The sequence below is a fragment of the Rhamphochromis sp. 'chilingali' genome (genome assembly GCF_963969265.1).
Source record: "Rhamphochromis sp. 'chilingali' genome assembly, chromosome: 14".
NCBI lineage: Eukaryota > Metazoa > Chordata > Actinopteri > Cichliformes > Cichlidae > Rhamphochromis > Rhamphochromis sp. 'chilingali'.
This window is the reverse complement of record NC_137941.1, coordinates 6757287-6780713: the sequence shown is the minus strand read 5'-3', so window position 1 is coordinate 6780713 and position 23427 is coordinate 6757287. Positions and strand designations below refer to the sequence as shown.

The following is a 23427-nucleotide window of genomic DNA, read 5'->3' as shown; positions in this document are numbered from 1 at the left end:
TTTCACTAGCAGTCAAAAACTATGTCTGCATTTCTATTGAGTTAAATACAAAAGAAATTACAGCAGAAGTGCTGCCAGATGTCTGGACAGAAAGAGAGTTCCAATGTGTTTATTTGGAAGTTCAATGAAAGGCTTAGAGAGGGGAGAAGGAAATTCGTTCACATTTGCAGTTTCGTCTTGTTGTACAATATTTGAAATTTGAAAAAACAAACAAAACACTGGGAATATTTGTGGGTGTTTTCTCATTCGTTTGTCCTACTTGAACACTAAAATGGTCCTCACATGAGATGACAGTGCCAGCAGTGGCCCACGGCTCATTTAAGTTTGAGAACCCTGCTCTATAATGTAGGCAACAAAAAAAATAGAGCTATGTTTTATTATCCTTCTTTTTTCTGCTCATGTTCTATTTAACTGATTTAAGCTGAACACATTTATTAGAATTAAAATTTATACTGAAATCAAGTTTATACGATGTTGTTTTATTATTAATACAGCACAAGATTCAGTTGCCTTTGTACAAAAACAGCTGGTAGAAAAGTCCTCCAAAGAGCTACTTTTACATTCTTACTTTGAGTAAATATCAGAGACAGTACTTTTTTACTTGAGTAAAGAAGTTGAATCAGTACTTGGATTATGTTTTAAACACTAGCATCTGTACTTCTACTCAAGTACAGAATGTCTTACTTTTGGCACCTGCGTTACTAATCTGAAGATCCAGGGTTTGATCCCTCGGTCCTTCAGTCTGCATGCAGAAGCATCCCTGGACAAGAACAGACACTGAACCCCCATCCATTCACTGAAAAATGCTGTAGCTCCACCTACCACCCCCGCTTCCATGTTACTTTTCTTTAAACTAGAAGTGGCTATATTTGGATGAGAGGATGGGGAGCTGAGCTTTCAGCTCACAAGTTTCCTCCATTACTCACACAGGTGTAACTCACAGAGACAGAGTCCAGAGGTCAAATTCTGGGACTCAAAGGAGTGGAAATGCCGAAAAGACATTTAACACCTCCCTGTGTCTGAACACACCTGTCAGTCAAAGCACCAAGATTTACTTTTTATTTTGGCATTTTTGATCTTCTGTAATACAAAGTTGTACTTTTTAAGTCAACATATTCTTTAAAAAAATGTTCAGCCATGCTGTTGCATAATAACCTGACTGTGGTCAGAGGTTCACACATACAGTAAATAATCTGATTAGGAGTAATGGGGATTCATGAATAACATGGTATAAATAATGATTTATTCTTTATGATAATTTCTGAGCAGCAGCAGCAACACTGAGACACCTCAGCCGTGTTTTTTGCTGTTGTTGGTTTTTTTGTTGTTTTTTTTTTTAACTTCCGCAAGAACCCAAATACAGCCTCACCCTTCAACAATCACCGAGAATCACGTGATTCTCCAGAAACGCCGTAAGTAAAAACCGCCAAGCAGCAGCAGCTGTTACATGCCGACGTCTCACTTCCTACTGCTTTCGAAATAAAAGCACAAAACCTCGGTGCTATTTCAGTGAGGTGGCCAGCAGGGGGCAGGAGAGCTGAGCGACTGTGTGAATGAGTTAGACAAAGGGAATCAAAACACTGCGTGTATTTAACTTTTTTGCCAATAACAAACAGGTAAAAGAGACAGATGCAGACATAAAGTATCAAAATAATGTCAACTACAAAAAACATAAACAAAACATGTTCAGATTGATTTATATACAATTCATTTCTTATAGAAAAACATGACTGAACATGCAAAATATTAAAGGCACAAAACCAGCATGATACAAACTTTTCTTTCATGGACAACAAAGCAAAATATGCTTTAAAAACACATTAACCACAAACTCTGTAAAAACAACACCCTCACGGGAGTCACGATATTGACAAAGGATTCAAAGAAGCTCCAGATGCAGATGTTTTTTTTCTTCCCTCTTTTTACTCTGAATACGGAGAGCTCATCTGTAAACGCAAAAAGAAGAAAAATATTAGCGGCATAACATCGGGACAGATTCAACAAATTCTAAGATTAAGCAAAAAGCAGTCTTCCGTTTCAGCAAGGCTAATCAGAGGCAGTCTTCAATTATTTAATCTCAGCCTGCGATCACAGGTCAACAAGAAATGTAATCTGATTACAGACAGACTGTCGGCAAACACAAAAAACAATTAAACTCCATTTAATCCAAACTTAAAATCCTAAAACATTGACTTCATGAATATTCACATCATGTCATGTGAGACAACTTTCCATCAGTGTGATTGATTACAACACAACAATTCATCAATCACTGATCAGTGTGCCATGTTTCAACAGTGTTTGCAGAAATGTCTCTGCACTGTTCTCAGTCTTTACGCTCAGGAGTTAACGATAATAAAAATGCTTGCTATAAATACAGAAAATATACAAAACCCAGCTTTTTGGCGTTTGCCACTTTGGTCCTAGTCGCAGTAATGTGTAATCTCTAACTTCTGATCTTTTATAGACTACGTTGACTTGAAACAAGCAGAATAATGAATTTACTGTTTTTATTATGAGGTTTCCAGAAGTTTTCCACATTTGACCTTTTTCTATTTTAGCTCTACTGCACAGAGCGATAAGAGTTAAGAGTTATAAGACACATACAGTGTCTTATTCATTTACAATAATAAAATGCATATTATTACCAGTATTATCCACTAAATACAATAATGTAAACTTACGGTGTCGATGTCGAAGCACAGGTGCTCATTGAGCATGTCAAACTCTCCAGGTGTCATCGGGGGCTCCGGAGACTGACACGACCGCGGGGTGGTGCTCGCGTTGGAGCTGAAATACATTAAAAGAGACATTAAAATACATTTTGCCTGTTTTGAAATTCTGTTTAAGGTTAACTGAGCTCGACTTGACTGAAATATTAACTCACCGCATTTCTGAGATGGGGATCAGGGTTGATGGGATGTAAGGATGCACTGGAAGTTTAACAGAGGTTTATATTAATATTTAATTCGACCTGAGAATTAGCCTGAGAGTTTCCCAGCAAAAACTTGAACACTTCACCTCATAATTAGATCTTACCTTTGCTGGGCTGGCTGTTGTAAAGCCGCCCGAAGGCCTCGTCTTTGGGGATGTCGGGGTAGAGGAACTTGAGTGGGTTTTCGGGGACAACCCCGTCTGAGATTACTTTGTAGTCTCGAATGATGTCGGCGAACGGGAGCGCGCTGAGCCGGTTTTTAGTGTAAGGCTCCACAGAGTTAAACTTCACCTCACCTAGTGTGAAAAGTTACTGTTAGCAAACTTTGTTGTCCACTGTCAGCAAAGCAAGTAAAACCGCACAGATTTTCTATCAACAAAGTTTATTTAACGGTCTTATCATAGTTAAAGGTTTGGTATACATTTGCATTTTATTACCACACGTGGTCTGATGATGTTGGTTTATGGGAAATCTCACCGTTATCGCCGTGCTCCACCCAGGTGAAGGTGATTCCGCCGAGGTGGCTCTCGCTGAAGCGTAACAGGAACGTGCCTGGCTCTTTGTCCTTCAACAAGGCTCGCTCCATCTCTTTACTCACAAATCCCATGATGTAGCTGCGGAGGCGGAGAAAGACAAAAGAAATTTAGGTTTTTGGTTTCAGCCAGTGAGATCTGTTGTCCAATTTCACATTTTAGATCTGCCATTCATACGAAGTTTATCCTAATGCATTTTGAAGCTGCACATTTCTAAGACAGGGTTGTAGTCTGCAGGTGATATCTGGCACCTGCAGACATCCATTGATGCTATTTTTTGGGATAAAGCCTTTATAAAGGCGTCTAAATTTGGCTGACATACACACTTGAACTCATAATAATTTCTGTTGATTCAAACTCTAAAAAGACAAGAAATCCTCCCAAAAAACCCCTTAAAAATTAAAAAACCTCTAACTACTAAAGCAGCAGCATTAACAATAGATGTAAGCATTAATTACCTAATAGAAATGTATATTTATGCCACATTTTGTTTTCATTTAGTTCTGTATTTACATTCCATTTGAGTTTCCATGTATTTGTCCTTTCCATTTCCTTCTATGCAAATGAGGGCTTAAACTTGTCTCTGATTGGTTAACACCAGATGCTGTGCTCACGGCAAGAACGCATATTGATATTAATAAATTTAATGAAAATTTATTTTATTGTAATGTAATATTAAATATATTAATATTTTATAAATGTATCTAACTGTTCTGTCTTTCCCAACTGATGTTGGCAGTTTTGGTCCTTCATATATGTTAATGATAGCGGTTCATGTATCTAATAACCCTTTCATCTTTTTGTGGAGTTGTGTTTGTTTGTTTGTTTGTTTGTTTGTTTGTTTGTTTGTTTGTTTTTAGAAACATTTTCTGTTTATGATCTTTCAGCCGGGACACGATGACCTACTTCTCATTCCAGACCGGCAGCAGGTGCTTCTTGATGAGCTCCAGGATCGAGTCGAGCCACATCCAGAAGCTGAACGGCTTCCCTGGAATATTCTCCTGTATGATTGGAAGAAAAGAGAGTGAGAACCTTCTCGGAATTTAAATTGAAATTAGATACGATGTGGGATAAAAATACATGACCAACATTAACAACACGGCAGAAGGTTTTATGACTGCCACTAGATGGCACAATAACACAGAAAATAATGGTACTATGCCGCTCATGCTCATATTATCTAAGACTCACCTTGGAAAACTTGGACCAGGACACTTGATAGTCGCTGCAGGAGGCATGCTGACCTACAGAGACAAAGAGAAACTATCATAAATGGCCGTCCCAGGAAAACAAGGTCAGCAGCTTTTTAGTTATTCTCTGAACTTGTTTTAGAAAATTCTTTGAACTCTGTGAGCAGCAGCACTAATGTACTAGTGTGACCTTCCCCGTGTGGGCATAAAGTGGTTTTACTACAGTTTCCGAGACAAACAGCATGTTGTCATGAAGCTTTGAGGTACAAGTTCTCATCAATAACAAACCCACCGAATCAAAACGCAGCGCATACGCAACGGCCTTTCATGGTGCCTTTTTCATAGGCTTCAACGGTAATCTGGGAAATTTCAATAAAAGGTAATATATCTTTCCTCCTGGAGCTTATTTATCTCATAGAGCAGGGTCTGTGGAATGATAATGAATATAAAAACCTGGTCATCTCTTCCTGCCTATGTTACATCCCGGTAAAGCAAAATTTTTAACCAAACAGGTAAAGGAAAGGAAAAGGATGTTTAGCTACAATAAAGATGAAAGTACAGAACCAATGTGAGAGAGAGAGAGATCTCAGGGTTTGTTTTTTGCCTTAATTCATTTATATTCATACAATTTACTATTTTCACACAGTGGGATGCTGAGCAGACAGATCAGGAGCAGGCGATATACAGCGGGGTGTAAAACTGTCTGCCCCATTCCTGATGTCCTTGTGTTTTGCATATTTATCACACTTAAATGTTTCAGATTATACAACTAATTTAATATTAGAGAACACAGCACGAGTAAAATATTTAAATGTAAATGATTATTTCATTGATTAAGAGAGAAGTTATCCAAACCCACCTGGCCCTGGTTGAAAAGGTGATTGCCCCTTTTGTTAAATTGTGATTAACCACATCGTTTGGAAAGCAAAGTTTAGCGTCACTAAACAAACTTAGGCCTGATTACTGGCAGACCTGCTGAATCAAGAAATCACTTTAACAGAACCTGTTTGACAAACTGAAACTAAATACCTCAAAAAGCAACTTATCATGAGCAAAATGAAGACTGGAGTGGCCTGCTCAAAGTCCTGACCTGAATCCAATTGAGAAGCTGTGGTTTATGCTGGAAAACCCTCCAATGTGGCTGAACTGCAACAATTCTACAAAGATGAGACAACTTCCTCCACAGTTATTAGGTTTAGGGGGCAATCACTTTTTCACGCAGGGTCATGTAGGTTTGCATCTTTATCCCTTAATAATAAACACCTTCATTTAGAAACTGCATTTTGTGTTTACTTGTGTTATCTTTGTGTATTATTTGAATTTGTTTGATGATCTGAAACATCAAAGTGTTACAAGCATACAGAAAACAGAGCATCAAAGAAGCTTCAGCTTCATTTTTAGCTTCTTTGATTTGTTGGGATCTGATTGGGTTAAAAAAACAAAACAAAAACAACAAAAAACGCTGTTGTTCATCACCTTTAATGCTACTTTTGGTCTTTTAGAGTGATTTGTTTGACTCATCAGACCAAGCTCCCTGTTGTTTCACGTGAAGTCTGGCTCAGCTTGAAGCAAACGTGTTTGCTTTATGCATAAACTTGAGGTTGAGCGAGTAGCGGAAGTGGTCAGCAATATATAAGAACAGCCACGCTGGAAGGGTGATTCACTGGATTTAAATGAGGTAAGGCTTTTCATTTTTATAGACCCTCTGATCGCCCCTCAGAGTTTCTCTGCTATGCTGACTTTGACTTTATAGCTGGACCAGTCTGATACTTGGCTCGAATAACGTTTCTGGTTCTTCCCCTTTTAAACTGAGCGACTTTCTGGAGTCTCTGCACCACCTACATGCTTGAATATCTCTGCTGGCGTGTGGTTTCACAATGACAGAGGTGTCGCTTCACCCTCCATAAACAAGTAAACACTCTCCCACCTCTCTTTAGATGTTTCTGCCTTCAGCTTTAACTTTCTGTCCTAATTAGCTTGTTAGCTTGCAGTTGTCTTCTTAAGTATAATATTTTACTGTTTGCTGTGTTGGAAGATGTTTTTCCAGGTTAACGACTTTAAAGCCACATTTTTTTTAATGTATTTTTTCTTAATCTTCAACCTTTGCGAAAGAACAAAACTAAAAGACAAACATACCAAAGAGCTTTTCTCCCAGCATGGTGAGCTGCTCTTTGTTGAGGCCTCGCCCGGCAAAAGTGGAGAACTGCCAGCTGAGGACCTCAGAGAGCTGGCTCCAGCTGGCCCGAGGAGGGTTCCCAAAGAAAGCCAGGTTCTGTGGAGGAAGATGGAGAAGGTGAGGGAGGCTGTGAAGCATAAAAAATGAAAACAAACATCTCCAAAACAGCTGGAGAACATGAGCTACAGTTACAGAAGAACCAGAGTAAATGGAACATCAGCAGAATTTGTTGTCACGCTCTGGAAGTCAAAGACTTGGAATTTAAGTCAGTTTTCTTCTTGTTTTATTTATGAACTGATGTTAAACTCAGGAGATGGGGGTGAATTGCAAGATTTATTTGTAATTGATGTCATTTTGATGCTGTTAATCGCGCATCTGTTTTGGGAAAACCAATTTTAGAGACTTGAAAAATGCAGAAATGCCCTGTGAAGATCCGCACAACAGAGGTCGACTGAAAAAATAAAATCTGTGTTTCTTTATTTATTATTTTATTTTATTTTAAAGATAATAGAAATGAATTTATAAAAACAAAGGCTTTTAACAAAGATGTCCAGGTGTGTTCAAATAAGTTGAGCTGAAAGTGAGGTTATGTTTGATTCAGCTCAACTTATTTCATTTAAAACTTAAACTTTCAAATGAATGAATTTTCTGTTTTTAGAAGAAGTCCAGTATGGCTCACCCTCGGCTCATCAGTCAGGAGGTTGTACCACATGACGGAGGCCCAGCCTCCAGGCAGCTGGCTCACATTGGAAATAACAACGAGCGGCAGGGAACACGTCTAGAAAATAAATATTAGTAAATTATTTTGTAAATGAACAGCAACAAAAACAAGTTTGAAATAGATCTGCTCTGCCGCTGACCTCCAGGTCGATGGTGAGGCCCTGCACCGTGAAGCAGGCCTCAAAACTGAGAGAGTGAAGTTCTTCTGTCACAGAGAGCAGGCCCTGAAAAATAAAACACTGAAACATCAACTGGCGTTCAAAGGCAGATTCATTGAATATGATGCACAAATCCATCTGAAGCAGCATTAATGGTCACTGCGGAGGACAGAAACTGCCAAATCAGGAGCAAATGATGCTATACATCAATTAATATGTCATTAAATACATTAAATATTAATTAAGCCTATACATTAAATAATTTACAAACTATGGCACTGATAGTTTTGCTTCAATATTTACTTACCTTTGTATTAATTCCCTAATTTATCTACTTTCCCATTCAATGTTTACATTTATTTAAATGTATTAGTTACATGATGTATTTCTGAATCAACCATGAAGCATGGGGTTGTGTCATGAAGGGCATCCAAAAGCAGCTGAAAATCAATTTAGGTCATATCTTATAAATGAATAAGACCTATATGGATTTAAAATAATGATTTATTTACTTTAGAAATACAAATAAACACAATACACTGCAAATAATAAAAATGTAATAAATAAAATAGAAAATTTTATGGGAAGAAAATACTACAAATAGTACAAAAAATGCAAAAGAATACAATTTTTTTAAAATCAATTTAGATTATTTTAAAAAAAAATCCCTACACTTTTTGTGGACTTCATTAAATATGAACTTATTTACAGAGTCTCTTTTATTTGGCAGTTTTCGTCCTCCGTAGGTCATCTACATTTCTTACCTCGTTCCCTTTGGTGCCGTTGATATATTTCTTCTCTTTCAGCTGCTGTAAAACACAAACTCTGAGTGAGATGACTAAACACCATTTTAAATAAATGGTTAAAGGTTCAATGAAAGAACCAGTTAAACAACTGTCAAGATTTGTTAGAGTTTTGTCCTACCAGATGTCTGAACTCCACTGAGAGGCAGCCGTTTGAGTAGTCCTCAATGTCCATAACTTTAGTGTTGTTGGTCAGGATGAAAAACTGACGACTTCTAAGGAGAAAAGGAGAAAAAACTTGATTTTCTTATCAATGTTTACCAGCATCCATCTATAAGATGGACTTAATTCAGAGGATGAAGTGTTTGTGGATTGTTTTAGACAATAACTTAAACCATATTTAAAATCTGTATGTAGTTTTCAAAATAAAACACTCCACTTATTTTACTGTAAAGGTTTTTAAATCAGGGCGATTTTAAGAAGGTTCAGCTGCAGACTGTCCTTCCTGCAATGTATAACACCGTATATAATCTGTCAATACATGTATAAATCTAAAACAGAGATCTATAAAAGAAAACCAAGCTGATTACATTTCGCTGTAAATTTTTTTGTTATAATTTGCGGATGAAATCTTTAAAGCCCACATATCTTTATGGATTTTTGAATAACTGACAAGTCAATAAGTTATAACAAAGTCAAGTACATTATGCGAGTGTTTCCTGTCTTCCTATTTCCTATTGCTTTTCCTGTCTGTTCCAGTGCGCGGTATCAGGCTAACACTACCAGAAGGTGGCAGTAAACACCAGCTGTTTAAACAGCAAAAATTGAAGAAGTGCTACTTCTATAAAAGTGAAGTTCAGGCAATTGGTTTTTAATGAACATCGAGTATTTTTGCTTTGTATCCTACTGAGAACCGAGGAAAAAAGCAAGAGAACAAGTAAATCTATCACGGCATGCCTGTATTCATTCACATCTCAGAAAACATTCTCAATCACTCACTTTTCTTTTCTTTTTTAATCCATTTGCTTTCAGTAAACTCCTATAGCTTTTAAGGTGACTTTAACCCAATAATATGTTTTTTCTGCATCTGGTTTTACAGGAAGTTAGAGGCAAAGTTCCCCCGAGGTGCATGTTTGGTTTCCAAGTGCTTTTTCAAACCATATTTACACCTGGTAACGCCAAACAAATAACACGCCAGTGAAGCCATAAAACAGGAAGCTTTAGGGCTGATTTTGGCTTTTAATCTTTAAGTTTTTACCCCCTTACAGACATTTCATTATTTTTTTTCCAGTCTTGAATTTGTATGATGTTAAATCAGAGTGGATATCCCTGTATGAATACCTCAGGCACAGATGCTCCGCCCCCCTGCTATTCAAACCTTTTGCTTTCAAGGGGGAGCCTATCAGAAGTTGTCTTAAAGAGGAAGAAGCTAAAACAGGTTATTTCATGTAGAGAATTAAATGAGGGGGTTCTAAGGTCCAGTATTAGATAAAGTAGTATTATTTCACTAAACCATGCCTAACTACTGTATTAGCGAGCAGATTAGGTTGCTTTTAATCTGGTGCTGTTTCCTGTTCTCGGACATTTAGTAGTAGCACGCTTAGACAGTTTGTACTCACACTCTGCCCGGGGGGAGGTCCCTGCAGAAACACACAAGCACAGCACACAACATTTTTACCTTATTTTTATTCAAGCAATGAAGACAGGTTTACTGTGGGGTCCATTTAATAAGAAAATAAATCATCTTACTTGTCAAATGTTGTTTTCACTTTCAGCTGATAATCCACTTCTGGAAGTTTAACCAGGAGTCTGCAAGAAATCAGAATAAACTGAAACAAACTGCAACCCAACAGCAGAAACAAATCCTGAAACAACAAGATGTCACATCACCATACCTGACTTTGGTGGTGAACTGTACTCCAGTCTTAATGATGAGGGGTTTCTGTGGATGTGTGGGCATACATGGCTGCTTCTCCACCACAAATGAACTGTGAAAAAAAACCCACACCTCGATTTACAATTTCACTTTAACACCCCGAGCTTGAGAGAGAACATTCAAACCACAGCTGGCCGTGTTCCTCCTCCGGTAGTTACCACCTTTCGGTTTATTGTCTAATGTGTTGTCAGAAGCTGAAGCAGAGGAGGAAGTCGTGTTTTTCATTTTTCAGAGCACTGAAAGTTGTTCTGCACAAAGATGAATTGGGCTGGGATCCCTTGCACTGCTTATTACACATCTGCATCTCCTCCTCTCCCGTGTGGCATCCCTCAAGGCTCAATCCTGGGACCACCTCTGGTTTCATTATATAGGTTATCTTTCGGCTAATAACTTAACAGCTTCAGTGGTATCTAGTACCATTTCTTTCTTTCTTATCTCAGTGAATGTGTCACTAATTAATTAATTGTCCTTTATCTTACTCCTGGTAAAACTGGGGTTTTTGTGTTAGGCTCTGACAGTTTCTCTAATGAGACCCAACATTAAATCACTACTCTTATTATTATAGATGAAGCTACACAGCTGTCAACAGGTCATTAAAATCATTTCAAGCTGCAGCAGCAAAGAGATATACACAAAAGAGAATCAATAACTGTGATTCAGCATACTCTAAGTAGATTCTGCTACTCAAACTATTGCACTTTTACTTCAATTTTAGTTTTGTTTAATAAATTAAAAGCATCTAAATACTTCTTTTCATAACAGGGTTTAATTTTTTGTGCAGCTAATTTCAGAGGTGGGAAATAACAAAGTAAAAATACTTTGTTATTGTACTTAAGTAGAATTTTTAGTTATTTGTACCTTACTTGAGTATTTGTTAACACTTCATTCATTTCAAATTAAATATTCTTGTTCTGTGTCACCACATTTAAAAAAAATAAAAATCATAGAAATACCCCCACATGCAACACAGATTTCTTTCACAAATGCTAAAGGAATAAAATGTCTTCTGCTGAGCTGTGTTGGTACCTCTTGATGAGATGGTAGATGAGATATTTCACTCTCTCTTCCATCTGAGGCTTTTGCAGGGGTATTGGGTCGCTCTCATAGGTCACCTTCACCACCAGCTCCCCCAGTTTGTCCAGCTGACGCTTGATCTGGAAAAGGCTCTGGGCAGTCAGGGTGAACCTGAGAGAAGCGAAGAATAGGATGAGGGCAGAGAATTTATCTGATCTTTATTTAACAGCATAGTGCCACCTTAAAATCTGTTACCTCTGCCAGTTAGTTACAATATACTCAATTATTTTGCTCGATAGTAAACTACTTAACTGACAACTGACAATTATAGAAGATCGTTTCTGCCACTGAAAAAGAGAAATGGCTGGCAATTAAAAATCGGGGCGATCGTGGCTCAAGAGTTGGGAGTTCGCCTTGTAATCGGAAGGTTGCCGGTTCGAGCCCCGGCTTGGGCAGTCTTGGTCGTCGTGTCCTTGGGCAAGACACTTCACCCGTTGCCTACTGGTGGTGGTCAGAGGGCCCGGTGGCGCCAGTGTCCGGCAGCCTCGCCTCTGTCAGTGCGCCCCAGGGTGGCTGTGGCTACAATGTAGCTTGCCATCACCAGTGTGTGAATGTGTGCTTGAATGGGTGGATGACTGGATATGTAAAGCGCTTTGGGGTCCTTAGGGACTAGTAAAGCGCTATATAAATACAGGCCATTTACCATTTAAAATAAATAAAAAAACAAAAACAAAGCGTTTTTCAGTCACAGAAACAAGCTTCCATAGTAATTATACTAACGAGTTAGCTATATAGTTAACCAAGTAATATTCGTGTCAAGTTGGGCGACATATAGCATATATTTTACAGTATATATCACAGGGTGTCATATGTACTGGGAAATTAATATTCAATCTATAAATAAATATTTATTAGAAATAATGTATACATTTATTTTTTTGTATAATGAATTTACTTCAGTTGGTGTTGGTCCTCCATATATCTATATAAAAGCAGATATACAAATGGTACTTAACTATTACAAATGCAACAGATATACAACCATATGTCCTGTTTACATAATTTATTAATATTATTTTAGCATTTTTGGGCTTCCATACAAAGTACTGGTTATGGACAAATCAAGTGTGTGATCATGTATGAGTTGTATAGTTTTAATGTTTTATTTGGGAACAGAATGGTGTGTATGTGTAAGTTTGGTGATGGAGTTTTTATTATGAATGAATGATGAATTTTTATGAATTATTATGTCTATTTTTATGCTTAAGGACAACAGATGGAAATTAGCCCTTGGCTATAATCTGGTATGTTTACATTCATGTAATTTTTTTTTTTTTTACATTTATGTTCATTAACATGCACTGTCCTAAATAAATAAATAAATAGATAAATAAATAAATAATTAGCATTAGCAGTAAGGATTTCTGACTTTTTGTTGGAGGTCATTACCAGCTCTGCAGCTGCTCCAGCCCGGTGAGCAGAGGACCCCCAATGGCAGCAATCTGCTGCCTTCGTTTCCAGTCCTGCAGCTCAGGGTTTAGCTGAGAGGTCATCAGGTCGTCAATCTCTTTGATCACAACGTCCATCTTTGATAAAATCTCCTAACAAAGGCATAAAATACAGTGTTTATGGCTGATCAACACATTGTGAATGAATTTTTTTATTTGTACACCTGCATATATTTTTGTCACGTTTCAGAGCTTTGCATGTGCGTACCTTCCTTTTAAAGTCAAGCCGGTTTAGCATTTCCTGTAGTCTTGTTACTTCCTGTTTCATCACGTCAGAGTTTCTATCAGTTGATTCTGACACAACCACAAAAACAGTAGTATGAAATAAGAATTCTAAAATAGTAAATGACTTTTTATTTTTACAACTTGTAAAATGGCTCACCTCGAGACTGCAGGGTCTTGTAGCGGAAATCAAAGTCATCTTGCATGTCCTCGATGTATTTCACAGCCTGGTCCATCAACTGGAAACACATTTTTTTGTGTAAAATTCATCAATAAAATTCAGCTTTGTGTTTTCTCCATCCTGTATTGAAGGTGTTTGAGTTACCTGCACGCTGCCCCTGATGATCCCAACTCTGTTGTCCATGTTCTTCTGCCTCTCAAACGCCACAGAGTTCTGCAAAGACTTCTCCAGAGGACCCTGTAAAAAAAAACAAAAAAAAAAACATTTACAACTTTGCATTTCTGAACAGACTGTAATCTGTAATCTTTATTTACTTCTGATTTAACCATATCAACATTAATGACATGACTCTCTCATATGTCTGTTGGTGCTGCTCCCACAGCATCATAACTAAGAGCTGTTGAAATGTTCAATTCAATTTTATTTATATAGCGCCAAAGCACAACAAAAGTCGCCTCAAGGCGCTTTATATTGTACAGTAGATACAGAGAATGTTGCAAATGTTGTGGCTTTGTGATTCAGGGTCATGTGGGGTTCATGTTCAATACAGTGTGTAATGAATGTTTTTTAAAGTTGCTTTTTTGCCATCTTTAGACAAGAAAACATTATTAACTTTGGGAAAATTCAGGGTGCCAGTGCATGAATAAAAAAACATGTTACTCACTGGTTTTGGTCTCTGCAAACTGAAGACTTAGTTAAAGACTGGATCTTCATCATGTTTATGTCTTTGAGGCATTTTTTAACCAATTATCTGAGAAATACCACAGTTTATTTTGAGGTAGAGGCTGTCCACAGCTTTGGGGTGAGTGAATATTCACCATAGTATTATAGTATTAGCACGTAGCTGTGTCTGTGTACAGTTCATGGATGCAGCATGGTAATCAAGCTTTCTCAAGTTAGCTGAAAATTTAGTTAATATGTGGACATGTAGCACAGTGGCTACATGCATCTTTTGTATACAGTCGATTTATTGGACATATCATGTACTGGGACGTGTTGAATATTTTTCTGGCACATTAAATTTTAACATTGCGTGGGTAATATTTTGGGAACAAACAGCCTCTGTGCACAGAGAATCTCTAAATGTTTAAACTCTAGCTATGAGTATCTGCATATAGAAGACCTCTTTCTTCCTCTGAAACCTGAAACCAGACTGAGTTTAAACCTGCAATAACAGATGTGTTGTGCCATCTGATGTGAGCAGAAGCTGCAAAGCATCACTGAAACGTTTTAAGGCGATATAGTAAACTTCTTTATGACTGCTTTAGTTTTTGGTCTTTACAACGTTTTTTTGCACGGATATTAGAAAGAAAAGGTGTTAATGATGTCTGTGTGCTGTGTAGTGCTGGGGAGGTAGTCCAAGGTGAGTTTATTACTCTTTATTGGCTCCAATAACAATAAAGTTATGGTGCATTAAACCCAAACAGTGAGCTAAGTGAAGCAGCAGTCTCTATGGAACAACCCAGCTTAAACAAACACAGTTATCCTGTTCACGGGAGTAGAAACACTTTAGTGATTACCGTAAAAAGCCAAACACTGATTGTTGGGAATAAAGTGAACTGGCTGGTTGGGAGGGTGGGGGTGTGAAATATGTTTTACAGTGTAGTCTTCCTGGTAGTGGCCCAGATTTACCAGCAGAGACTGTAATAAAGGGACTTTCCCTTCACTGAGGCAGACAATGTGACAAACCTGTTCTTGCATGCAGGCACTGGAGAGAATACGGCGCTCTTCCCTGAGACAGGTGGAGATGACTCTGGCCATTACAGCAGGATTGGTGGCGTATTTCAGCTACAGTGACGCAAACAGAGAAAATTTCAGTTATAAAACCCCCTGAGAAAAAACCTTCGAACCAATGATTTCCTAATGATGTGATCATTTGTGTAAGTAGGCTATAAAACCAACCACAGCATGATCAATACTCCCACAGTGTCTGTTTATCTGTGAAGAAGAGATGAAAAGGAAATCCCTGACAGAGCGGAAGCCCTTTAGTTCAATAACAAAGGAATGAAGTTTAACTGGACACAAAACGAGCATTCTCCGTGAACAGCAGCTGAGTAAATAAAGTCAGATATTTGGAGCTCATCCAGGTTCGACTCTTTAAGGGCAAAGAATTTAACCACAACATTTAGTTAAATATTAGAGAACAGATTCGAGCGTGTGAGCCTCATTTATAAACATGTAAAAGTTGCATAATCAAAATTGTAATGATGCAACTTGCACCATGAGGTTAAAAAATAAAATAAAAGAAGCAACATTAAGACAAACCTTGTTAACCTTTAGCAAATAACCCTAACTGAGGATTATTGTCCACTAGAAACCTTAGATTTCTTAAGTAGGGATAGACTTCAGGGCTCAAATTATTATTTTTGTTTTAAATTGCATTCCCTATCTATGAGTGCCACATTTATTTATTTCTCCATTCAATCTATCCATCTACGTTCATTCACTCATTAGCATTTTCTCCTTTTCTTCAAAGATGTATTTATTTCATTATTTTCGTAATACATTCCTTTTTTGCTTTTTTATGAGGCAAATCACAGAGTTATGCAATGACATTAATCATTAAAATAAGACATTTAAAGTAAGTAAAACAGTAGAATCAATAGAAACATATATTGTATAAATAAATACCCACATTTATTGGTTTTAAAGTCGTTAATGGCCTTTTGATGTTTTTTGGTTTGTTTTTTTTGCATTTGCTAAATATTGATAAGTGGGATTATATATTTTGTTTCTGTGCCTTTAATGACATTCTTTTTCGTGAATTCGGTATTCTAATGATGCCTTTAATGGTATATTCATTCATTTTTTTAAAAATCAACTTATTTTTGATTTTGGCAGTTTGGCACCTCCATACATTCCTGCCAGATGCCTGTATCTTTAAATCTCTTTATTTTTAGACTATATATGGCTAATATATGCGGCAGAAGCCACAAACTTTCCGAAGCTGCATATCGGCCTCTACATACATTCAAATGCTCACTAAGAAAAGTACAAAAAACTTCTTCTGGAGGAAGAGGGAAAGTTTTTGTCTCGCCTTCAGGTGTGACTAATATTTCATCACTAAAATGACAGACTGAGGACGCACAAACGCACACACACACCTACACGCTCAGTCTTATGACAGCGGCAGTGATGCACTGGTATCCTTTCAGAGTTTGTACCGTTCACCAAGCTGACCTACATTATTCAGCAAAAATTCACTATAAATACTTCTCCTGCTGTTATGGGTACTTTACAGTCAAACCCAACACTCCTGACATTTTCCCTCAGCAAGCAGCGAAGGTCAGATTAAAAATGTGCGCCTACCACTGCGAGGGATTTCCCCTCGAAGAAAGACCCTGCGTGAACATGAATGGAAGAGAGATTCAAACATGAGCTAAAATCTCTCCTCTGTTACATGAACACATAACAACAACAACAACAACAAGCCACAAACACCGTCGACTATCGCACAGGAGTAGCTACTTCCTCTAAGAAGTGTTGACACATAACACATATACATATTCACAGGAAGCAGCGGTATGAGCCTCGAGGGTTCATTCTGCAAGAGGTATCTGTCTTTCTTCCAGAATAAAAGCGAGTGACGACCACAACCAAACTTCCTGAGAAGCTCCTCTGGCAGAATATACATCCTCAAAGGGTTCATCGACAGAGAGAATAACTTAAAGCGTTTATAGACAACAATGAAAGAAAGGAATTCAATGTGCAAAAGCTCTTTACTGACTTCAATTGATTAAAACAGTAGCAGCAAAAACAGGAGCTGCAGCTTTCAGGCAGCACACAAACAGAAAGCTGCACATTTACAGCAATTCCCAACTCGTGAGCACGGCAATTATTTTACTTCCCTTTCACCTCAGGCACATGTACACACCACGAGGCTACTTCTCCAAATTGAGGACGCTTTAATGACAACAGTTCAGGGAGTTCACGGCTGAACGTTTTCTCTGTGTTCAGTTTGTTTGAGGTGTGTGGATAAAAGTGCACAACAATAACAAGAAGCCACGGGCAGAGCAGCACTATAACCTACAAGTACTGAGCAAAGAATCCAACATGACCTCTTTTCTGAGCTGTACAAAGGAAACTCATGTAGAAACACCACAAATATCAACTTAAATGAGAATTAAAGCTGCTTAATCTGGACTGCCATAAATAAACTGCAGCTAATTACGAACTTTGCAAAATTCCCACAACTCCTGAATACTTTTAAGTCTGCAAAGTTCAGCTAGAAACTTCTTCTACAGATTTGCATGCAGTTGAATCCATGCTCACAGTTGTGGCTTCAACAAAAAAAAAGAACAAAAAAAAGCCTTTTCTTCAAATGTAATCATGAGAAATGATTAACATGCATATACTTCCTCAAAAACATCCTGGAGCTCCACAGCCTGCGCTGAATCATGTGATTTATGTAAAACTATCAGACTGATCAGGATCATCAGATTTGCTTTAATCAGCACGACACAAACATGAGTCTGATTTTAGATGCTGTGGGGCTCTCTGCTAGTAGCTTGTATTCTTTAGGTCTGATCAGTTGTGCAGAGAGTATAGCTCTGTACACGTCACAGTCCATTCTGCTGCTTATATCAGAAGTGACATCATCAGTAAACATAAGTGACCCGTTCCTGCAGCCATAAATGCCCAGGCCCACACTACCTCCACCATGTTTAACAGATGTTATACGCTTCAAATCAGATTTCTCTCCTTCTCCAAACTTTTATCTTCCCTTCACTCTTGTAAGACTTTATCTTCTTTCAGGACTCCAGAATCCGGCCTGCCTTACCACAGACCTCACCTGGCCGTTAAGTCATCAGTCAACTGTCCAATTACTTTTGAGACTCTAAAAATATAACGTGTGTATAAAAATAGCTGTATCTCCTACACAGTTAATACAGAAATTGTTAAACCCCTTGAATTAAAGCTAAAAGTCTGCACTTCAGTCAGCTCTTAACTGTTTCATTCAAAGTAGTTATTTTTCAGTAGTTTTGAATTAATATTCATTTATATTTTTGGCAGTTTTAATCCACTATGGATAACAGTAATATTAATATTAAATAAGAAACTCAAATTTTTATTTTTGGCAGCCACCATAAATAATGTTAACTAGATAAATCACTATTAATTGAATATCAGCATGTATTATTAATATTTTTTATTTATGTTAACTTTTTGTATTTTTGTCATTTGCAATCTTCCATATAAAAATACCAGTACCTAACTAACCAGCTTTTCCTCCATATGCGATTTGAAACCCATATCTTTGTCATCTTTCTGCCATCACCGTGTGCCGAACGGTCTCATTCACTGCTGTGTAAACATGTATGTGACGCTTTAAAAGCACGTGTTGAGCTTTTATCTTTCCACATGATCACGTCGTAGTAAAAATCTCACCTGTTTCTTCTGTAATATGTGTCAATAAAACTGTGTGAGTAGAGCATACACACTTCCTCTATTTACACTACATCTGTCTGTCAAGGCTGCTTTCCAGTATGGGGCACATTAGGGTGACAGTTGTTTTTGTCATCTGTGGAGCACTCAGTAAGTGCATCATGTGAAAAAACAAGCATGTAGCTTCTAGCCTGTCCTAGAAAACAGGAAGTCTAACAAATGTTTGTGTTACAAAGGCAGATCTGAAGTGCTGAGGTCTCGGCTGATAAATTAGATGTCTGGGGGAGAGGTGGACTCACTTGCAGCTGCTGCTGGATTATTTTCATGTTGTGTCGTTGCAGAAAGTTCTGCTCCTGCGAGCGCACCCTCTCCAGCTGGGTCAGCAGGTTGGTGAAGAGCACGCCAGCCATCGACTCGTCGTTCACCGCGGTGTCCCTAAAAGTAGACAGAGTGACACATTCAGGAGATTCAGAGCAACAAAACCTGTGAAAAACAAAGAAGTTGCTTTACCACCTACCACAGACCTACAAGGTCTTGAATAATCAGGCCCCATCTTATCTTAATGACTTTAGAGTACCGTATCACTCCATGAGAGCCCTTCGCTCTTAGACTGCAGTCAGACCAGTTGCAGATGGCTGCTCCTCCCTGTGCCTGGTTTTGCCAGAGTTTTCCTCCTCTTAAAAGGGAGTTTTTCCTTCCCACTGTTGCCAAAGCGCTTGCTCACAGAGGTGAGCAAGTTGTTGGTGTTTACTCTGCATTATTGTAGGGTCTTTACCTTACAATATAAAGTGCCATCGGGGAACTGCTGTTGTGATTTGTTACTATATAAATAAAACTGAATTGAATAGTTCCTTGCTCAAGAGTCAAAAAAATAGTGGTACTTTTGTCCATCCATCCATTTTCTTCCAATAAAGGGTTGGAAGACAATGGATAGGCTGCGCTCACCTACAACCACCATGGACAGGTGCCAGTCTGTCATAGGGCTAACACAGAGAGACAGACAGCCATTTACACCTATGGGAAATCTAGAATCATCTGTTAACTTAACCCCACTAACTGTATGTCTTCGGACTGTGGTGTGGGAGGAAGTCAGAGTACCCAGACAGAACCCTCACAGACACGGGGAGAACATGTCATGCCCCCAAAAAACCAAAAACTGCAGTTCCTTGAATGATCACTGAAGCCAGACTTCAAGAGTAAGTTTGTCTTCTTGGTTTTTCTCTCTTCTCATGCCGATAATGATGCCGCCACAGCTCTGTACCCTTCATTCCAGTACTTAGGGTGCGAATTCCCCTGCAGTATTCTCGTGAGCAATAGATGTCGCAATTGAGACAAAACTTCCACATTCGCACTGGTATTGTCTCTTCAACCCAGCAGAAGCACAATGGACCATTTTAAAGAAATCGACAGCTGCAGGACCGGCTGACACGACACCAACATGGTGGCTTGCTACAGCAGGTGTGACATCACTTAGGCGTACAGCGCCGTTCGCAAGGGGATGAATGGCGACATAACAGGATCCTTCTACTCCCAAGTTAAAAATCATAGACTGTATTTAAAAAATAAATGTAGCTACCATTACATAACCTATTTATTTCTGATATATGCATTTCTAGACTGAACTTAACCAATAATCTTTGAGGAGAAAAAGGTCTTTTAAGTTTTGAAAACAACAAGAAACATGTACCTTTTCTTTGTATAAGAAAAAAAATAAGAAAACTATGAAAAATTATGTCTTCAATACATTTCTTGGACTTTTTAAATTGTATTTCTTGTGGAATAAAATTCAAAGGTTTGTAGCCTTATGTACATGTTATTTAGTGAAGGAATGGAAGAGCCTTCAGGCAGGTTCTCTCAGATCTGCCCAGCACCGTTGAAAAATGTACTTTAACTCAGACCACAATCATTCCTAAATCCTGCTGAAACCGAAAACTAAAAGCATCCATTTACTCTCCTTTTAGCTAAAAGCAAACACTCTGTGGGTGATAAATGATCACTGTTCTCGTTGAAAAGGAAGAAGGTGCAGCTACAGCGGGTTTTTCACTGAAAAGAGCTTCCTGTAGGAAATGAGGTCTATGACGTGAAGTTGTGGGCTGTAAAACCAAGAAGTCATGGTTTTGATCAATCAGCTTCAACTGAACAAAAGTATAAACTCAGCGATTTGAACTCAGCTTTGTCAACATGTTTTTGATGCACAGGTGATCGTTTATGTTTGCACAAACTTTCACTGAGCTTCAGAAGACGTCTGGATCAAAAACTCCTGCTTTTCTGGATTTAAATTTAAAAAGCCTAGACCCATTAAAAATATAGATATCTATACACTTAAAATATTTGATAGACAATATTTCTGTCTTATTTTGCTTCAGAACTATTACATAGGATTATTTCCTTGAATTATTTATTCATCCATTTTAATTTCAAGTTACTCATTTCTAAATTATTATTTTTTCATCATTTTGCCTTACTCCATTTTTCCTCAAGTATTTTTCTTAAAGAATATTTATTTAGACATTTATGCTTTATTAAACAAATATAAACGGCTGACATTGTGAGTGTTTATGGAGGTGATTCTTTGCCAGCATATTAACACCAGACTCATATCCTAAATATATTTTCATATACTTATTATTTGGTTATCTTTAGTCTTATGTACAAGGTTATTATAGTCGACTAAAACTAATATAAAATGAATAAAATAAATATTTGAGTTAACTGAAATAAAATAAAAATATGCATTTTATTAACTGAAGATGATAACTCCATGTGACTGAGTCATGGGTTTATTTTGTACTTACATTACAAAAAATAAAACTGATACTAAAACTAAACCATCCCCACCCTTTGGAAGCAAACTACAACTTAAGTTAAAGCACAAATAAAAACTCACTTATATAAACTGCTATATTACAATCATTACAAAGAAAGAAGAATGAAAAGACAGACATATTTGGTAAATAGTAAATAAATAGTTCACAATACTTTGATAAAAAAGAAAAACATTAATATTACATGTTGTGTACGTAATTGCATAATTATTTATGTACTAAGTCATTAATTTGTGTATTTAGTTAATGTTAATTTTGGCAGCTTCAGTCCTCCATACCATGTGGTCTTTCAGCCTATGAAGACAGCTGCCTTTTTTTGTAATACAGACTTTTTTTTCCCCACACTTCTTTGCACATAGATGAAGACTCACCAGTCCTGAGACTCGATCCAGCTGGCCAGCCCCTGCCTGATGTCCATGGGGAAGTTATCGTCATACAGGTAATCCACCTGCTCCAGGAGTCTGATCTCCAGCTGTTGAATCTGCTTCCACTGGCTCATGATGCTGTGCCTTCGGACACCACGCGATGCACACACCCGTTATCACCAAAGAGTGCTCTAAAAACATGAATAACATGTTAAATATTATCTAAAATTACGGATTATTTATTGTATGTAATTATTTGATCGTTTAATGTCGCTTCTCCTCGTGTTTGTTACCTGAGATGTTTCCGCGCTGCCTTCCCGTCAGCTTTCATCTACCATGTGCACTTGTTTCCCTTGCGCTGACTTTCGTTTTTTATATGTGCCTCTCAGATCAGGAAGCGACCTCATTTCCCCTCAGTGGCTGTTCTCAGGTACTCAGAAGGCCCCTCCTCCTCCTGCCAATCACACACTCAGAATGATCCTAAACTTTTAGACAGGTAACAGGTGCAACTAGAAAAGTGATACTGTAAGGTTATATAAAGAAACAGACTAAGTTAGAGAAGTAGCTGAAATGAATGCATCATATTTATCTCAGCTGATTACATAAATCTTTAGATAGGTAATTAATGATCAAAAATTACTTTCAGCTAGATCACAAATTAATGATAAACAGTCTAAATGACCAACCAAACATAATGGATAAACCATAAACTGATGAAATCAGTGACTGTAAACAAACTTTTATATAGTAATTTATGGAAGTTTGTTTGCACCAGTTTTGAGTTATGTATCTTAGAATTTCAAGTTAACAGATAGCAGAAAATATGAATTTTTTTTTTTTTTAAATGGTGGAAACAAGCATCTATAGGCAATTGTTGAATTACACTAGCTAGATTAAATTATGAGTTAAAGGTGATAAATTATTTATGACTAGCTGATAAACTGCTTGCTAACAGTTTGCTAACATTAAACCATTATGTTGCTTTTGAAGCTAGCAGTTAAATTGGCATTATGACAAAGTATCAAATTAAATTAAATTACTAGAAATGTTGATAGGTTTTGTTAAAGTTATACCAAGTGGTTAAGCTGTCTAACACTTTTAACTGACAGTTAAAATGGTTAGCTAAACGCAATGGGTGAACCATATACTGTAGCTAACTTTATCTATATTCTTAGGCAACATTTGACATTTAAGATTATTATACCAATAATAAAATAATTTACAAACCTTTAAAAAAAAAAAAAAATCAAACAGTTCAAAACACAATTAATGAGCCATAAAGTGTTGAAATGTGTTTTGATTTTGATTCTGCTGCAAAGGCAACTTTTTAAATACCTTGGTTAGTAGCTAAACTAACAAACTAAGAGTAACACAATCGATTAACACCTGTTATATTAATAGCTGAGACTGTTAACTAAATACAGTACATAAACCACAGAATGTATATCTTTAAATATATTGCTAATTTAAATCACAAATTAAAATATGTGTACTTTGCTAAAGATACAGTTAGCAGTTGTTCCTGTTAATTTTTCC

General features: G+C 37.4%; 1 protein-coding gene across 2 annotated transcripts; it reads right to left on the bottom strand.

Moving 5' to 3' along the window:
• Window positions 1-1401: 1401 nt before the first annotated feature.
• stat4 (signal transducer and activator of transcription 4) lies at window positions 1402-22303 on the bottom strand. 2 transcript variants are annotated; one of them, XM_080903840.1, is made up of 24 exons: window positions 22185-22303; window positions 21898-22082; window positions 19001-19136; window positions 15006-15104; window positions 13461-13553; window positions 13296-13374; window positions 13122-13207; window positions 12855-13006; window positions 11418-11576; window positions 10351-10443; window positions 10205-10264; window positions 10075-10095; window positions 8637-8730; window positions 8477-8521; window positions 7695-7778; window positions 7514-7612; window positions 6795-6930; window positions 4660-4712; window positions 4375-4469; window positions 3413-3549; window positions 3040-3231; window positions 2888-2933; window positions 2685-2790; window positions 1402-1946 (listed from the first exon to the last, which is right to left on the bottom strand). In XM_080903840.1, the coding sequence occupies exons 2-24, from the start codon at window positions 22023-22025 to the stop codon at window positions 1923-1925; spliced, it is 2217 nt and encodes a 738-aa protein (XP_080759966.1). In that variant the 5' UTR covers window positions 22026-22082; window positions 22185-22303; the 3' UTR covers window positions 1402-1922. The 2 variants fall into 2 exon arrangements, with proteins under 2 accessions (XP_080759966.1, XP_080759967.1); XM_080903841.1 differs by having other exon boundaries at window positions 8637-8727.
• Between the last annotated feature and the right edge of the window lie 1124 nt (window positions 22304-23427).

Bases quoted from the DNA above. Each gene is read 5' to 3' on its own strand.
- stat4 (XM_080903840.1), bottom strand. From the start codon at position 22,025: ATGAGCCAGTGGAAGCAGATTCAACAGCTGGAGATCAGACTCCTGGAG. The intron at 19,137-21,897 runs GTGAGTCTTCAT...GTCTACTTTTAG, and splicing joins TGGATCGAGTCTCAGGACTG to GGACACCGCGGTGAACGACG. The intron at 10,444-11,417 runs GTACCAACACAG...TTTTTTTCACAG, and splicing joins ATCTACCATCTCATCAAGAG to TTCATTTGTGGTGGAGAAGC.